At 41.4% G+C, this 13,881-nt stretch overlaps 2 protein-coding genes across 5 annotated transcripts; both read right to left on the bottom strand.

The window, feature by feature from the left end:
* Positions 1–4,037: 4,037 nt before the first annotated feature.
* ngb (neuroglobin) lies at positions 4,038–7,592 on the bottom strand. 3 transcript variants are annotated; one of them, XM_061696137.1, is made up of 5 exons: positions 7,548–7,592; positions 5,432–5,649; positions 4,787–4,895; positions 4,353–4,472; positions 4,038–4,272 (listed from the first exon to the last, which is right to left on the bottom strand). In XM_061696137.1, exons 2-5 carry the CDS (start codon positions 5,527–5,529, stop codon positions 4,120–4,122), a joined length of 480 nt encoding a protein of 159 aa, XP_061552121.1. In that variant the 5' UTR covers positions 5,530–5,649; positions 7,548–7,592; the 3' UTR covers positions 4,038–4,119. The 3 variants fall into 3 exon arrangements, with proteins under 3 accessions (XP_061552121.1, XP_061552120.1, XP_061552119.1); XM_061696136.1 differs by lacking the exon at positions 7,548–7,592 and adding an exon at positions 5,726–5,968; XM_061696135.1 differs by lacking the exon at positions 7,548–7,592 and having other exon boundaries at positions 5,432–5,716.
* On the bottom strand, positions 7,220–13,820 carry fam161b (FAM161 centrosomal protein B). 2 transcript variants are annotated; one of them, XM_061696133.1, is made up of 9 exons: positions 13,630–13,820; positions 12,261–12,487; positions 11,689–12,185; positions 10,768–11,066; positions 8,774–8,892; positions 8,295–8,462; positions 8,116–8,215; positions 7,866–8,044; positions 7,220–7,638 (listed from the first exon to the last, which is right to left on the bottom strand). In XM_061696133.1, the coding sequence occupies exons 2-8, from the start codon at positions 12,455–12,457 to the stop codon at positions 7,943–7,945; spliced, it is 1,482 nt and encodes a 493-aa protein (XP_061552117.1). In that variant the 5' UTR covers positions 12,458–12,487; positions 13,630–13,820; the 3' UTR covers positions 7,220–7,638; positions 7,866–7,942. The 2 variants fall into 2 exon arrangements, with proteins under 2 accessions (XP_061552117.1, XP_061552118.1); XM_061696134.1 differs by lacking the exons at positions 7,220–7,638; positions 8,774–8,892 and having other exon boundaries at positions 7,961–8,044.
* Positions 13,821–13,881: the final 61 nt, after the last annotated feature.

Here is a 13,881-nt window from a genome sequence, read left to right as displayed (position 1 = left end):
CAGAACCCCTCAACTGTGATGCAGATTTTGTGGGGTGACACCTACAACCAACAGAAAGGAAAATGACAGGACTTGATGACAAAAACATTTTAGCGTTTTAGTAAAGAAGACCCCTTAACAACTGTGAGCAACAGAAACAACCTCAAGATGGCAGGAGTGAAGATCTGCACTCTTTGCAGGAGACTTTATAAACAAAAATACAAAATCTTCACAAAACAAATGAAAATCACTCCGTAAGATTGGAAAGTGAGGCTGGAATTATCCAAAAAGTACAGTGACAAAGTTCTATGGACTGATGGAACAAAGATGAACTTTTACCAGTGATGGAAAGGCTAAAACTTAGAGAGGGGAAAAAAGGATATGCTCTTGATTTTAAATATACGATGCGACCAACCTGATCCTGCCAAATGCTGCAAGATAATGACCAAGTCAAGAAGTCATTGGGGGAAACAAGTGGAAGGTTTTTAACTCAAGTCTATCTCCAGAATTGAACCCTATAGAGCATACATTTTACCTGCTAAAGACATGAGAAAAAAGACAACTGGAACAGCATTCTGTTAAAGCTCAGGAAAGCATCACAAAAGAATTCAAAAGTTTAGCGATGTCAGTGGGTCACAGCCTTGATGCATTGATTGCACGCAAAGGATTTTCATCCATCCATCCAACTAAATGTTAAGTTTAATTCACTCCAGTGCATTTTAGGTACATTTTCATGACAAATAATGCTGTATTCTCATTTGTGTATATCCAGATATTAATACATGAAGTGTTAATCTCTTGTCTCATATTCATCGTTCGACGTCAAACCCAAATGTTTTGACTCTACAGCAAAAATAATTGGGAACTGGCCTTGGCATTTGGAGGGGAGTCTAAAACCACTATAAAGAAACCATAAACATGAATTTATAACAACAAACATGAATCAAAAAGCCCTTTGCCGAGAAATGGTGCCTGCTTGATTATTGATAAAATCATTATCAGCATTTTACTCAGTGACCCAATCCAACTTGAACTGGAACTCATTCTGTTAAGATTGGCAAAAGGCTGTCTTGAACATTTTGGGGTCCAAACAAGATCCGTTCATCCACACTTATTGATAACATGAAATGGCACATACACTAAAATGGATTTACGTTTATGGTTTAAAGGCATACAAATATTTTTGTAAAGCACTATATATCGCCATGCCACAGGTCGGGCCATTTAATGTTGTTTTCAATATAAAAAGAATATTACTGCAGGTGTTTTGTATGTGCCAAATGCCAGACAATCCCCACAGTGATGTGGATGCTCTGTGTGCTTTATGAACCTCATCATTTACCTCAGCCTGCTCCAGTCACTGTCCTGTGCTCGCCGTCCTCTTATTTAGGACGATTGAGCGATGCCTTTCTCTGCTCTTTCATCAAAAAACATGATCACACACACGCACATTCATGCACACATGCGTAACAGTTGCCATGACAACATTTAATACCACTTCTTTCCAAAACACATTGCAGACTTTCTAAAAATAATATCTTTTCTCGCAGACGACAACCTTCAGAGTGAATCCCTACGTACTACAAGGTAGGACTGTAGTGCTATAGTGACAATTAATTGCCACGTATTGTCTTTAGGCCCGTTCTTCTCTATAGCAGTCACTCGGCATTGTTAGATGACCTGAGAGATGCTTGGGTCAGCGTCTCATCTGTCTCCAGCCCAGTGGCTAGACGAGTGCATGTTGTTGTGAAGCATCATAAATACTGGAGACACTCAGCGAGTGAGGAGAGCGTTGGCAGTGTGCACAGAGACAAATTAAGGCCATGTCAGCCACAGATCCAACAGCAGAACAGACAGCCTGCTCATGGACGATACAACCCTCACTCAGTCACTTATGCATGCGCAAACTGATATTCAAGCCCGAGGGAATACAATTATCTCCAAGACATTGCCTGAATTTGTCAATTCTTGGCGAATCTACGTTGTTGCTTTCCCTCTTGATGTGATGTTGTGCGGTTGCATGAGTAAGTGGGCTGATGTGCCTGAAGTCACCCTCATCTATGCAGCTCAGGGCGATGATCCATTCGGTGCATGTCTCTTACGTAACTGACAGTGTAAAAGATATCGAGGGCCTCGTGTGACTGAAATCAAATGACCATCTGCGACAAAGTGTGACAACACACTGACCTTTATTCGGTGTAAAATGTCCACAAGAAATCACTTTATTAATCTTAAGTATGCACACACACACAAGTTATTAAACTGTAGCATGGAATCCAGTTTACAAAGAGTGCTTACTTGCTTGCATTATTACCTCTAATCATGTGCGTTTTTTGTTTTGTTTTGTTTTTTGGTCGAAGGATAACTAGGTGTAGTCATCACTGGTCAGTAGCAGCTGATTAATAATGATGAGGTAGACAGTGAAACGTCCAATATGTACACGACTGGATGTTACCAGGATAATACATCACTTGTATGTGGCGCCTTGTAAAAAGATGATTGAAAATAGAGACAACCTGCATAGGGCAACGTACCAATGCTAGGAAAAGAAACACTATAAATACACCACCAACACTGCCAGTTGAACAAATGGTACACCTGGAAAAACACAGACGATGCAGGGATTAAATACACTCTCCGGATTGCTGCCTTGACAAAATTGTAGTTTGGCGGTGGTGTTGAACTGCACTGCATCATACTGGGAGCTGTTTCTAATATTTTGGTTGCCTTATTAAGCTACATGTGAGTGGCAAAATATTAGGAACACTGCCCAGGTGTTGTTCGACACCTGAAAACTTCAACCCTAATAATAAACATATGTTTTAATGAATAACTCTCTTGACACTGTTTAATCATCCTGTATTGTTTTATTGTATTAGATTCCGGATGTGTACCTGATTAAGTGACCAGAGTGAGTCTATTCATAGAAAACTCTTATTTTGTAGTCTTTCAGTTTCCACACAAGGTACTATAACAGGTGGATGCACTGTAAAACAATGGTTCTCGTTAATTTATACCTATATTTCAGAATATAAAAATAAACATTTAAAATGTAAACTCAGGATAAAGCATCAATAACCACATATCAGCAACTTGGATTTACAGTTATATGGTGTTATCAAATACTTGGCACAATGTTGTTAAAATACGTGGCATTGAACGGATTTATGCTTATAATGATACACACATAGCACACATGGTCCCTTAGCAATAAATTAGGTCATTTTTTCAGATTGAAAACAAATATTTACCTCCAGTTGTTTAGTGGTCATGTTCACATCCCCATTCCTGGATTTGTTGCCACAAAAACACAGTAAATAAGCAATGCTGAGATAAGTGACAACAGTGATGAACACCAAAGATGAGTGTAAAAGTACTGTCAATGAAGTCCTCCTACATGCCCTTGACCTGCACATAACAGTCTTATTTGTTAACAGTCAGATGAAGACTATTAGGATACATACTCACGGCCTCCACTGAGGGGAGTGTCACACACTGTGTAAAGTAAGGTGCACAGGCACACCATAACAGTCAGAGATTACAGTAGAAAGCTATCAGTGTATAACAGTTCTTGTCAGTAGCTGCTGATAGTGTGTCTATTGGAAAATGTTATTTTAGCCTTTCATAAATACATTAAAAGTTCGATAACATACACAAAACAAAAACACTTTTATGAGTAAAGTGATTACATTTTGTTTTGGTCACAGTTTGACCCAGAGCTCCACGTGTGGGCCACACTAACCCGTATCCCCTTGAGTAGCGTGCGGCAAAAATAGGATATTCATCGCTGTGCGCCGCGTTTAAGTTACATCACATATTTCACAATGTTCTGAAGATATAATAAAAGGCAATATATACAAGTTCACCTTCATGCTTTTTCTTTGCTATGCTCAGGTCCAAAAGAACCAAGGGTGGCTTATTTTGACCCCGCTTGCTAAATATCACTGCAAAGAAAATAAACTCTGCGATCGGTGAAGTGTGGCCACACCAAACATTCGCCTTTGCGTTGCACTCCGCACTAACGTACAGCAAATGTACAGCCGCAAAAAAAAAAAAAAGCCACAATGCTGCAAGTTACACAACCTTATTCCATGGCAACCACAATGAGTGAGAGAACAGCAACAGTAACGCGGCGGCGCCTCAGTCAGCCTTGTCCTCGCCGTTCTCAGCCCATCCTTGGCTCATGGCCGCCACCACGATGCCGTACATGTTGAGCCAGGCTTGACGCATGGGCGCCGTGTAGGCCTGGCCCAAATTGCACTGGAGCATGTAGAGGAGCGACTCTCCCACCACCTGCCGGAGACCCAAACAAACACAAGTCAATGAGGACACTGCAAATTTCTATTGGAGTAACCGATCCAAGTTTCTCGTACAGCAAATGACTGTGGGTTGACCCCCACGGCCTGATGCTTTCTCCCCAGGTTGAGAAGAAAATCCTCCAAGGAGTGAAGATCGTCCAGGTGGCTGACGGCGGCATCGATCACAAGCATCACCTGGGATCAGTGAGACAAACCAGAAGGGACGAAGATCCAGGGATGATTATGGCTAATTTTTTCTTGATTGATGACTGGTTGTTACTTTAATGTATTTTTTCTCATGCAAAAGGAGAACCTCTCCGACTGTTCATGTTTCCATGCCAGTGTTGTACTGAGCAGAATTGAGCTGCCAAGAATGTAGGATTGTGGATGTAGCTTAACTTTTTCACTCAATTGCTTTAAGACACACACACTCAACCAAACCATAATGACCAATTAATCGAGTGATTATTTGACAGTTATCCCAGTCCTTACCAAAAGACAAAGCTCACCTTGGTGACGTGTTCCAGAAACTCTGGGCTTGAGAGGCAGTCTTGTGTGTTGCCACAGTTTGTGTTGTAGTGGAAAAGACTGAGAAGAGCTGGGTCCAGCTCAAAAAGCCTAGCATGGATACAAACCACACACTCATTTAGTGGTATATACAGCACACACGAGTTGCAAACTTTAAGCTGTTTTGGTAAAAATTCTCATTCTGATGGAATGGTCAAACGGAGAAACAGAATGGGGTGAAGCAAAGCAAGGTGGGTCTCGGCGGGCGGGGGGCGTGTCCCTTTCCTCATTGGATATGCATAGAGAATTTTCACATTTACGGTCATTGTTGTTCTGAGCAGACATGCTGGAAATCACTCACCCGAGTGTTGCGATTCACTATTGAAGGGCACAGACAAGTGAAATAAGTCATACTAAAACAGATACTAAATTTTCCATTACAAAGCAAAATTTCTAAATCTCTCATGCCCATGTCAGATTTGGCGGCAGTAATAGTGGATAATAATTTTGAAGGCTGTCGCCAAGCAACTAGCCAAGCCGCCTCCGGTGTCCGGTGGAAGTGTGCACAGAAAAGACGATGCTGGTGTGAGAAAGAAAACAAGATGACAAGATCCTTGCGAAGTGATGGATTCTATCTTGATAGTTACCTGGAAAACATGATGACGCCATGAGGAACTTTGTTCTTGCCCAGGCTCTCCCAGCTGCTCCGTATCAGCTCCTTGTCCTTTCCTGACAGCTTCTCCATCCTCCACGGGGCTTCAAGTTCTTCTGTAGTGGAAACACACAGCTCCTCTACAGGACAAGACGGCTCGTTTCTTGCAGAGCCATAACAATGGAGGTGCTCCTCAAGACAAAACTTCTGCACCTGCAAGACAAAGTGGAGCATCAAGTGATGTGGGCAGTAGCTGCAGGAGCGAGGACTCCCACCAAAACACACGTACCTCCCCAAAAGGTAAGTCTTAGCTCTGAACTTGTTGTCAGCCGGGCTGTGGGGTCTGCCTGTTTGAGAGTGTGCGAGTGTGTTTGTGTGTCTGCGTGCGTGCGTTTGGGCAACAGCTTTGCCTCAAACTCTGATGCACTTGCTCTCTGGTTTCCCCTCAACCCACGGTGCAGTCAAGAAAGACAAGTTGTGCCACGCTCTCATCTGTCACTGTGTCTGCTATCTGCAGCTCTCTCCCCCTCTTCCCCGCTCGCCTCTCTTTCGCTCTCTCTCCAGTTATTATTCATGCCACAGAAGGAGAAAAGAAAAAAAAAGAAGAGACATTTCTCGCTCCCGTGGCTGCGGTCAGGCTTCGTGGGGCGAGCCGCAGCTCCTCCTGCAGGTGAGCTCGGGAATGAAAACTTATTACGCGTTTATACGTAGTTATGACTCATGACTGTTTTATCAGACAAAGATAAAAAATGTGTGCTTATACTTAAATGAGCTCACGAGAATAACACACCACTTTTAGGAAATAAACAATATGTGGCAATGCTGATTTTGTTTTAGTACTGTATGTTTGTTGTAGCAATGCAACAGGCATGTGCTGATGAATGTCTTGCACGCAGGTTCCCCTTTTGATATTATCTAACAGGTCGAGAAGGACTGGGTTTGTTTACAGCCGCGCCCCATCTAATCAGAGGTGCATCCCTGGGATATGCTGTTCCCATGACAACCCGGGAGGATGTAGCCGTGGAAGCTGTGTCATGTGATGCCTGAAATCTCATAGAAAGGGCTGTGATGTTCATTATAGTGACGCAAACTATTTTGTAATATTTTAGGTTGTTTTTTTTCCAAACAGTATTTTCACAGAATTATAACATGTACATAATTTTATGCCATTGTTAGGTGCCTTTTTTTTTTTTTTTTTTCTAAAGGATACACTGCATTATGGACCAGAACTGCCATTCAAACACAAAGTAATCGTGACCTTAAGGCAGATTTTTTTTATAACATTTTGATCTGAAGTCACACAAACTTCAGTCGCTTTGGTAATAATACGCTCGCACAAAACGAAAACGTGCTTAGTGCTCATCCCCATGATGAGGTTTTGATTATGATTGAATACATATTGAGACATTCTCATGTGGTTCTTTAAAAAAAAAAGATCTGAAATTCCAAGCTGTCAGCTGTATAAGCAGAGCGTTCCAGTGGAGGCCAGTGTACATGAGTACAGTAATTGATGTGGGTCTGTGGGCTCGCAGCAAAAACCACCAAGCTGGTCAGCGTGAATGTACGAGGATTTATTTAGGTGGCAGTGCGGCTCTCGTGACTCGGAACTTGAACCAAGCTATGTGGGAAAAGGCCCTTGCGTCCTCAGATGCAACAGTGCTATTTAACACTAGCAGTATTTGCAAATTTGACTAGTGTTTGTACAACATAGGTTTAATTATGCTTATACTGTATGTGTAGAATCCTATGGATAAAAGGGTAGCAAAGCAAATTAATGTCACAGACAGAAGGAGCTTGCATTTAGTTTTTAAAATGTTTATTTTGATAACCAAGTGTCCATAAATCCATGGAGTACATTATTATTTAAGATCAGATGCAACACGCATACATCTACAAATATCTAAAATATTATATTGTATGGCTCATTTGCATGGTTATTTACAATATTGTTGCATGTTTTACCCTTGGAATTGTGAGGTTCAGAGGTTTTGAGATTTCTTAATTCATAGTTGCGCATGCTGGCGTATCCATTGTTGATGTGGTTAGGTAGACATGAGTCATATTTGAATACAGTGTTATGTTCTAGCCAGGAGGCCACAAAAACATTGTACCGTCTGATCATGACAATCATTCCTCTTTGGACTCCAATGCTGTTCTCCTCCACATCTTCAATTTTCTCCACCATCGTCTACATTTTCTTCCCTAAATAAGAGATGTTGGGTTAGAAAATGTCTATATTGTAATTATATTTAATTTTTACTTGGCTACAATATTTTTCTTGTTCCGGGCAGGCCCCGAAAATTATGTAATGTCACATGAGCAAAACCACAAGAAGTCCTTGGCTTTCCACTGAACATGCTATTCATAATATTACTGGACATAGTCAGATCACATTATGTATGAAGAAAACAATTGTTAAAAACTCTCACTCTGCATCGCTACAGTCCTTGTCAGTGTTGTGGACATCTGCACTTGTGTCAGTCTTAGATCTTGATGAAAGGAATGTTCATGTCACCGCGTGTCCCTTTTCTTCAACAAACTGCTCTTTGACACCAGCTTTCTTCAGCTCATTCTTGTATGCTTGTTCTGCTCGAGCTTTGGCATTTCTCTGATAAAACAAAGATGAAGTCACAGCGGGATGTCCAAGCAGATAGTCACGCAGCCGACCACATCACTCACCTGTTTCACCTGTTCAAACAAAAGCGGACGCTCTCTTACGCGAGCCTTCATGTCCTGTAGATCCCTCAGGTAATCTCTTGTCCTTTGTCGATCCGTCTCCCTGTGTGTATGATATTTGGAAACTAAACAAAGATGCCTACAACCTGGAGAATGGATGGCCTTGCTTGCCAATCACTCACCGATGGTGCTGCAGTCTTTCGTCGTAGACTTCTCTCAAGCTTTTGTGAGGGTCCAGCAACTTGGCATGGAGGGAAACAGTCTTGTTCATGGCCTCCGACTTGCTCTGGTATTTCCTCGACCAGTCTGCACTCTCCTTGTTCTTCGCATCCCTCATCTCCATGGAAGTCCTAGAAACATTCATTGTGTAGATACTTTATTGAGCCTGAACAAATCTATTTCTCCTAAATTGTGGAATGCACATCCTTTTGAGCTAAGAGCTGCCTCTTCAGTGGACACTTTTGCTGAGGCAGGAACAGCAGTAAGACGAGATTGTTTTGATTTGTATTGACTTTGATTTGATTTGATTGATTTATGTTTTAACTTTGTAAAGCACTTTGTGAATCATCTCTGAAAAGTGCTATATAAATAAAATGTACTTACTAACTTTACTTAACTTCCATGCATAGAAAGTCTAAAAATATCCTGTTTGTGACTTTACCTGATGGCCACGCATCGTTTCCTTGTTGCGTCTGTGATGTAAATTGGGAGTGTGTCTGCAGACAGCGACTTTAAGGCACCACATGATTTACTTCGAGTCAGATTACTTTGACTGGATATCTGTTAAAAGTGAATAAATAAATACAAATAAAATGAAAAAAGGGTAGGTAGGAATCAGAGGTGGGTAGTAACGTGCTACATTTACTCAAGTAACATTTTGGATAAATTGTACTTGTCAGAGTAGTTTGAATGCACCATACTTTTTACTATTACTTGAGTATTTATGTGAAGAAGAAACGATAATTTTACTCCATTACAATGATCGGCATGCCGCTCTCTACTTTTATATATCCATTATTGCATGTGCGATCTATTTTTAGACTTTATCATCGACTTCCGCATAGGGCACCTTTGCCCCAATACAACCTGAGCATTTGTGTTATTTGACTGCAATTCACCAATCAGACGGCACAAGGCAGTCAAATGACTGCACACCAACCCTTCGTGGGTCAATCAAATTAATTTATTTTGGGGGGGAAACAAACAGCTGTGCGAGTGTTTACAGACTCCGAAAACAACATCTTTGTCATGCAGCGTAGTCTTAAATTGTGGCTGCCCAAAATTTGATATTTCAGCCCACTTCTAACTTGAGAAAACACCTTGCGGTAAGTTGCAGATGTTTTTGCTGTTGTTTTGGCTGTGCCCTTTTTATGGTCATAAATCACTCTAAAACATGCTTCTTTGGGGATACGTGCCATGCTGTAATCTCTGTCTCTCGCGCACACGCACGCATGCATGCACACTCACACACACTCACAACTATCAATAAGTCAAACAGAAAGGCTCAACAAAGCGGCTCAGAAAATGGATGGATGGATGTTTCTCTATGCATTTGTTGTTGGTTTGGGGCACTTAAAAATTGTAATCATGGCAGGTGTGTGTAGACTCTCATATATTATTATCCATCCATCCATTTTCTGAGCCACTTCTCCTTACTAGGGTCGCGGGCGTGCTGGAGCCTATCCCAGCTATCATCGGGCAGGAGGCGGGGTACTTTTTTTTTTTGAGTACTTTCTTACTCAAGTAAATATTTGGAGGACTACTTTTTACTTTTACTTGAGTCATATTATTCTAAAGTAACAGTACTCTTACTTGAGTACAATATTTGGCTACTCTACCCACCTGTGGTAGGGATACACTACATGCACAGTTTCACAGCCAAAGCTCATTGAATTTGTTGATCTATTTTGGGAGCGAGAAGAACTTGAGCTCAAATATGGTACTTTAAATGTCACCCATTAAAAAGTCCAGAGTTAAAACTCAGAAGTTTTCAAAACGTGAGCTAGCCAGCTTCCCATCCGAGAACATAAAACAGATGGGGCCTTTTACTGTTTCAACATTGTATACCTCCCTTTAACATCAGCCCTTGGTTGATTTTCTGGACATATTTTTCTTTATTCACCCCCCCCCCCCCCCTCCCCCTCCACACACACACACACACACCCCGTGAATCCTCATGAGAATAGCTCAAAAATAGAACACGAAGAAAAATGAATTATTACATAAGAATGAGTGCACTTTTTAGATATGTGCATTGGGTATAGGAAAGCCTTTACAAAAACTCCCTTCCCACAAAGATGACATGCACATGGCTTTGGAAAAACATATTTTGCGGTTAGCTGCGGACGTTACATACAATAATAAAAAAAAAAAAAAAAAAAAAACGTGACACTAAAGATGATGATACTCGATGACTAGATGATGTGTTAAAACAATATAGCTTATAGAAAATGGATATTCATTCTAAATTTGTTGTGTGCGATGTTTTACATTGGTACATAGTAACAACTTCTCTTTCTCTCAAAAAATTGGTGAATGTCGAAAAGTGAAGCTATTAACTATTATTGTATTCAATTCAGTAAAATTATTATAAAACACATTTGAATTAATAAACAAGTAACAGGAAGTGAACACAGCAAAAAGAGGGCCATTTACCTGTGACTTTTCAGGAGTCGGCTTACTTTGCCTGGCAGGAAGAGCAGATGTTCTCAGGTAGAAAGGTTGACACTTGGTCATATCTTGAGTTAGTGATGTTCTCCGACCGTCGGTCTGCAGAGCTTTGTGCAGCTGGCTGAAATCAGGCACCTGGCGGTTGATCTTGGGCTGGAAGCTCGGCTTCTCATACAGGAATCCCATCTTTTCCATTCTGGTGCAATCTGCAATGCGAAGTTTAGGCTTTTCATGGTTCTCCTGTTGTGTGGAGCTGATGTGGATTTTCCTGCAACGCTCCTGGTCTGCACAAACATTGTAAAAAGGAATTGTAGAACATTTTGTCATTTTGTAATGCTATAGAAATTTCTGGCACATATTACATATATATTGTATATATATTATACAGCTCTTGCAATGGATCGATCTCATTAGATTGTGTAAGGGTTCATTAAGTTGGGTCCAGAAATATTTGGACAATGTTTTTTGTCTTTTCTCACATTTACACACGACCGCAATGGATTTCCAATAACACATTGTGTTCACTGTCACGGGGAGCCGGAGCTTGTCCTGTCTGATTATGGGTGAGAAGCGGACGGCAGCCTGGACTGGTTCCCAGTCAATCACAGGTCACATACAGAGACAGACAACCATTCACACTCACATGCACACCTAAGGACAACTATTACACATGCATTTTTTTGGAATGTGGGAAGAAGCCGGAGTACCCTTAGAAAACCGACGCGAGCACATGGAGAACGTAATTCTACACAGGAAGGCTGGGGCCGAAAGTCAAACCCTGAATCTCAGAACCGCAAGGAAGACGCGCTAACAACTTACCGCCTACGATTACGTCACTTTTTCTAAATACTTTCTTAGACCTCACCATTGTCATCAAGCAATCATGTAGAAATAAAGTTCTCGCACCTGTTGGGACTTTAACTTGTTTGGGAGAGGACTGTTGACCATTATTTACAGTTTTATTTTTTGCGTCCTGTGAAACTTGGTTCAACAGTCCAACCAGCTTGTCCTGTCTCTTATTTTCTCTCTGATGGAAGCTGAAAGGTTTCTGAACAGAAAGCAGAAATGTTTTCCTTTGCTCTAACCCTTGCTTCCTTTCCTTGTCCCTCTGCTCCATCATCTCCTGGTAGAGAGGAAGTCTGACTTGAATGGGGACAGGAAGTGCGCTGAACTTTTTCTTGCACTCCGCCTCAGCCTCCTCCTCTTTCATCTGCTGCGTTGTTTTGCATGAAGCTGCTCGTTCACAGTGCTGTGTCCGGGTGGGAGGCAGAGTGGAGTGATGCTTGCACTCTGATGAAGATATCAAGGCTGGAACAGACAACTCCAACAGCCTAGAATGGCTTGATGGATTATTGTCAGGCTTTGGGGCAAGTGTAGAGGCAGCTCTCTTCCGTCCCTCATAACTATGTAGAGAGAGTGTTCATAATTCATCACATCTCAAATACTCTTAATAAAAATGAGCCCACTGAGAGACTTACTTAGTCTGAGGAGACAGTCGGTTTAGATCTGCTGAGAGGAGAGTGTTGTGATGAATCCTGATCTCCAACTGTTCTCTGTGCCTCCTCTCTGTCTCCTGTAGCTGCCGTTGGATCGCTTCGCTCAGGTGCCGCAGCCTCTGATGGAGGGTTTCTTCTGATGCCGAACCACTTGTAAGCATTATCTCTGGCTCCGACATATTTGTTGGTCAAAAGTGTTGAAATGTCATCTGAAATGCATAGGAAAAGGTTATCAGTCATCCATCCATCCATCCATTCTGCAATTAATAATTATTTAAAATAATTAATTAATCTGATTATAATAATTGATTAATCTGCTGATTAATGTTGTGATTCGTTAATTAATTGGATGAAAAAACATTTTAAAATGTACATCCTTTGATTAAAAAACAGGACATTTTTTAAATGGACAGTGCAGAAAATGCACAAATATAAATTATCCATCCATCCATCCATCCATTTTCTGAGCCGATTCCCCTCACTAGGGTCGCGGGCATGCTGGAGCCTATCCCAGCTGTCATCGGGCAGAAGGCGGGGTACACCCTGAACTGGTTGCCAGCCAATCGCAGGGCACATACAAACAAACAACCATTCGCACTCACATTCACACCTACGGGCAATTTAGAGTCTCCAATTAATGCATGTTTTTGGGATGTGGGAGGAAACCGGAGTGCCCGGAGAAAACCCACGCATGCACGGGGAGAACATGCAAACTCCACACAGGTGGGACCGGGGATTGAACCCGGGTCCTCAGAACTGTGAGGCTGACGCTCTAACCAGTCGGCCATTATCATTCAATTACTGGTTTGGTGCTTAAAATGTCAGAAAATAGGCAAAAATGTTGATTGCTGTTTTCCAAATGTCTTATTTTGACTAAACACAAAGACACACAAAGAAGATCACAAATATAATCAGTCTGCTTTCATGGAGGACTACAAAAATCTGAAAATATTTTCTGAGAGGCTGAAATGCTGTGGCTTTTCATCCTTTTTTAAGTTAAACAATGTCTCTCACTGATGAGTTGATTATCAAACAATGTATACTTATCTAATTTGACAATCAGTTAGTTGTCAGTTAATCGATTAATTATTGCATCTCTACTATCTATCCATCCATCCAATTTGTTCAACAAATTTACAGATGACCACTCGAGCCAACTCGATGACCACACCCCCAATCTGACTGCTTGTTACGTGTTACCATAGCAACCAAACAGTCAGTCCACTCAACTGAGTACCTAATGTGGATAAAGAGCGTTAACTTGGAAAAGTATTGTATTTATTGTTAGTTTTGATGTGCACGCCGTCGTTGTAATTTTGAACACCATAAACTACCATAAACAGCTGCTAACCTGATAAACGGCGACGTGTGCTGTATTTCTCTTCGTCGAGGCTCCTTCCTTGTTCGCAAATCTTTGGCGATAAGGTTTACTATACTGCATTTGGAATCGTTTGTAGAGAATCAAAAGTTAACACGGTTTTTAGAAAAAATAAAAATTAAAAAGAAAAAAACGTAACGGACTGGGACCGCACTGGTCGTCAGTCTCAGTCGCACTAGCACTTTGTGTGGGCAAAAGCGGAACCGCGAGCCACGATAAACGTCT

This window comes from Phycodurus eques, chromosome 14, assembly GCF_024500275.1.
Source record: "Phycodurus eques isolate BA_2022a chromosome 14, UOR_Pequ_1.1, whole genome shotgun sequence".
NCBI lineage: Eukaryota > Metazoa > Chordata > Actinopteri > Syngnathiformes > Syngnathidae > Phycodurus > Phycodurus eques.
The sequence above is the reverse complement of the archived record's forward strand: the minus strand, read 5'-3'. Positions and strand labels throughout refer to the sequence as shown.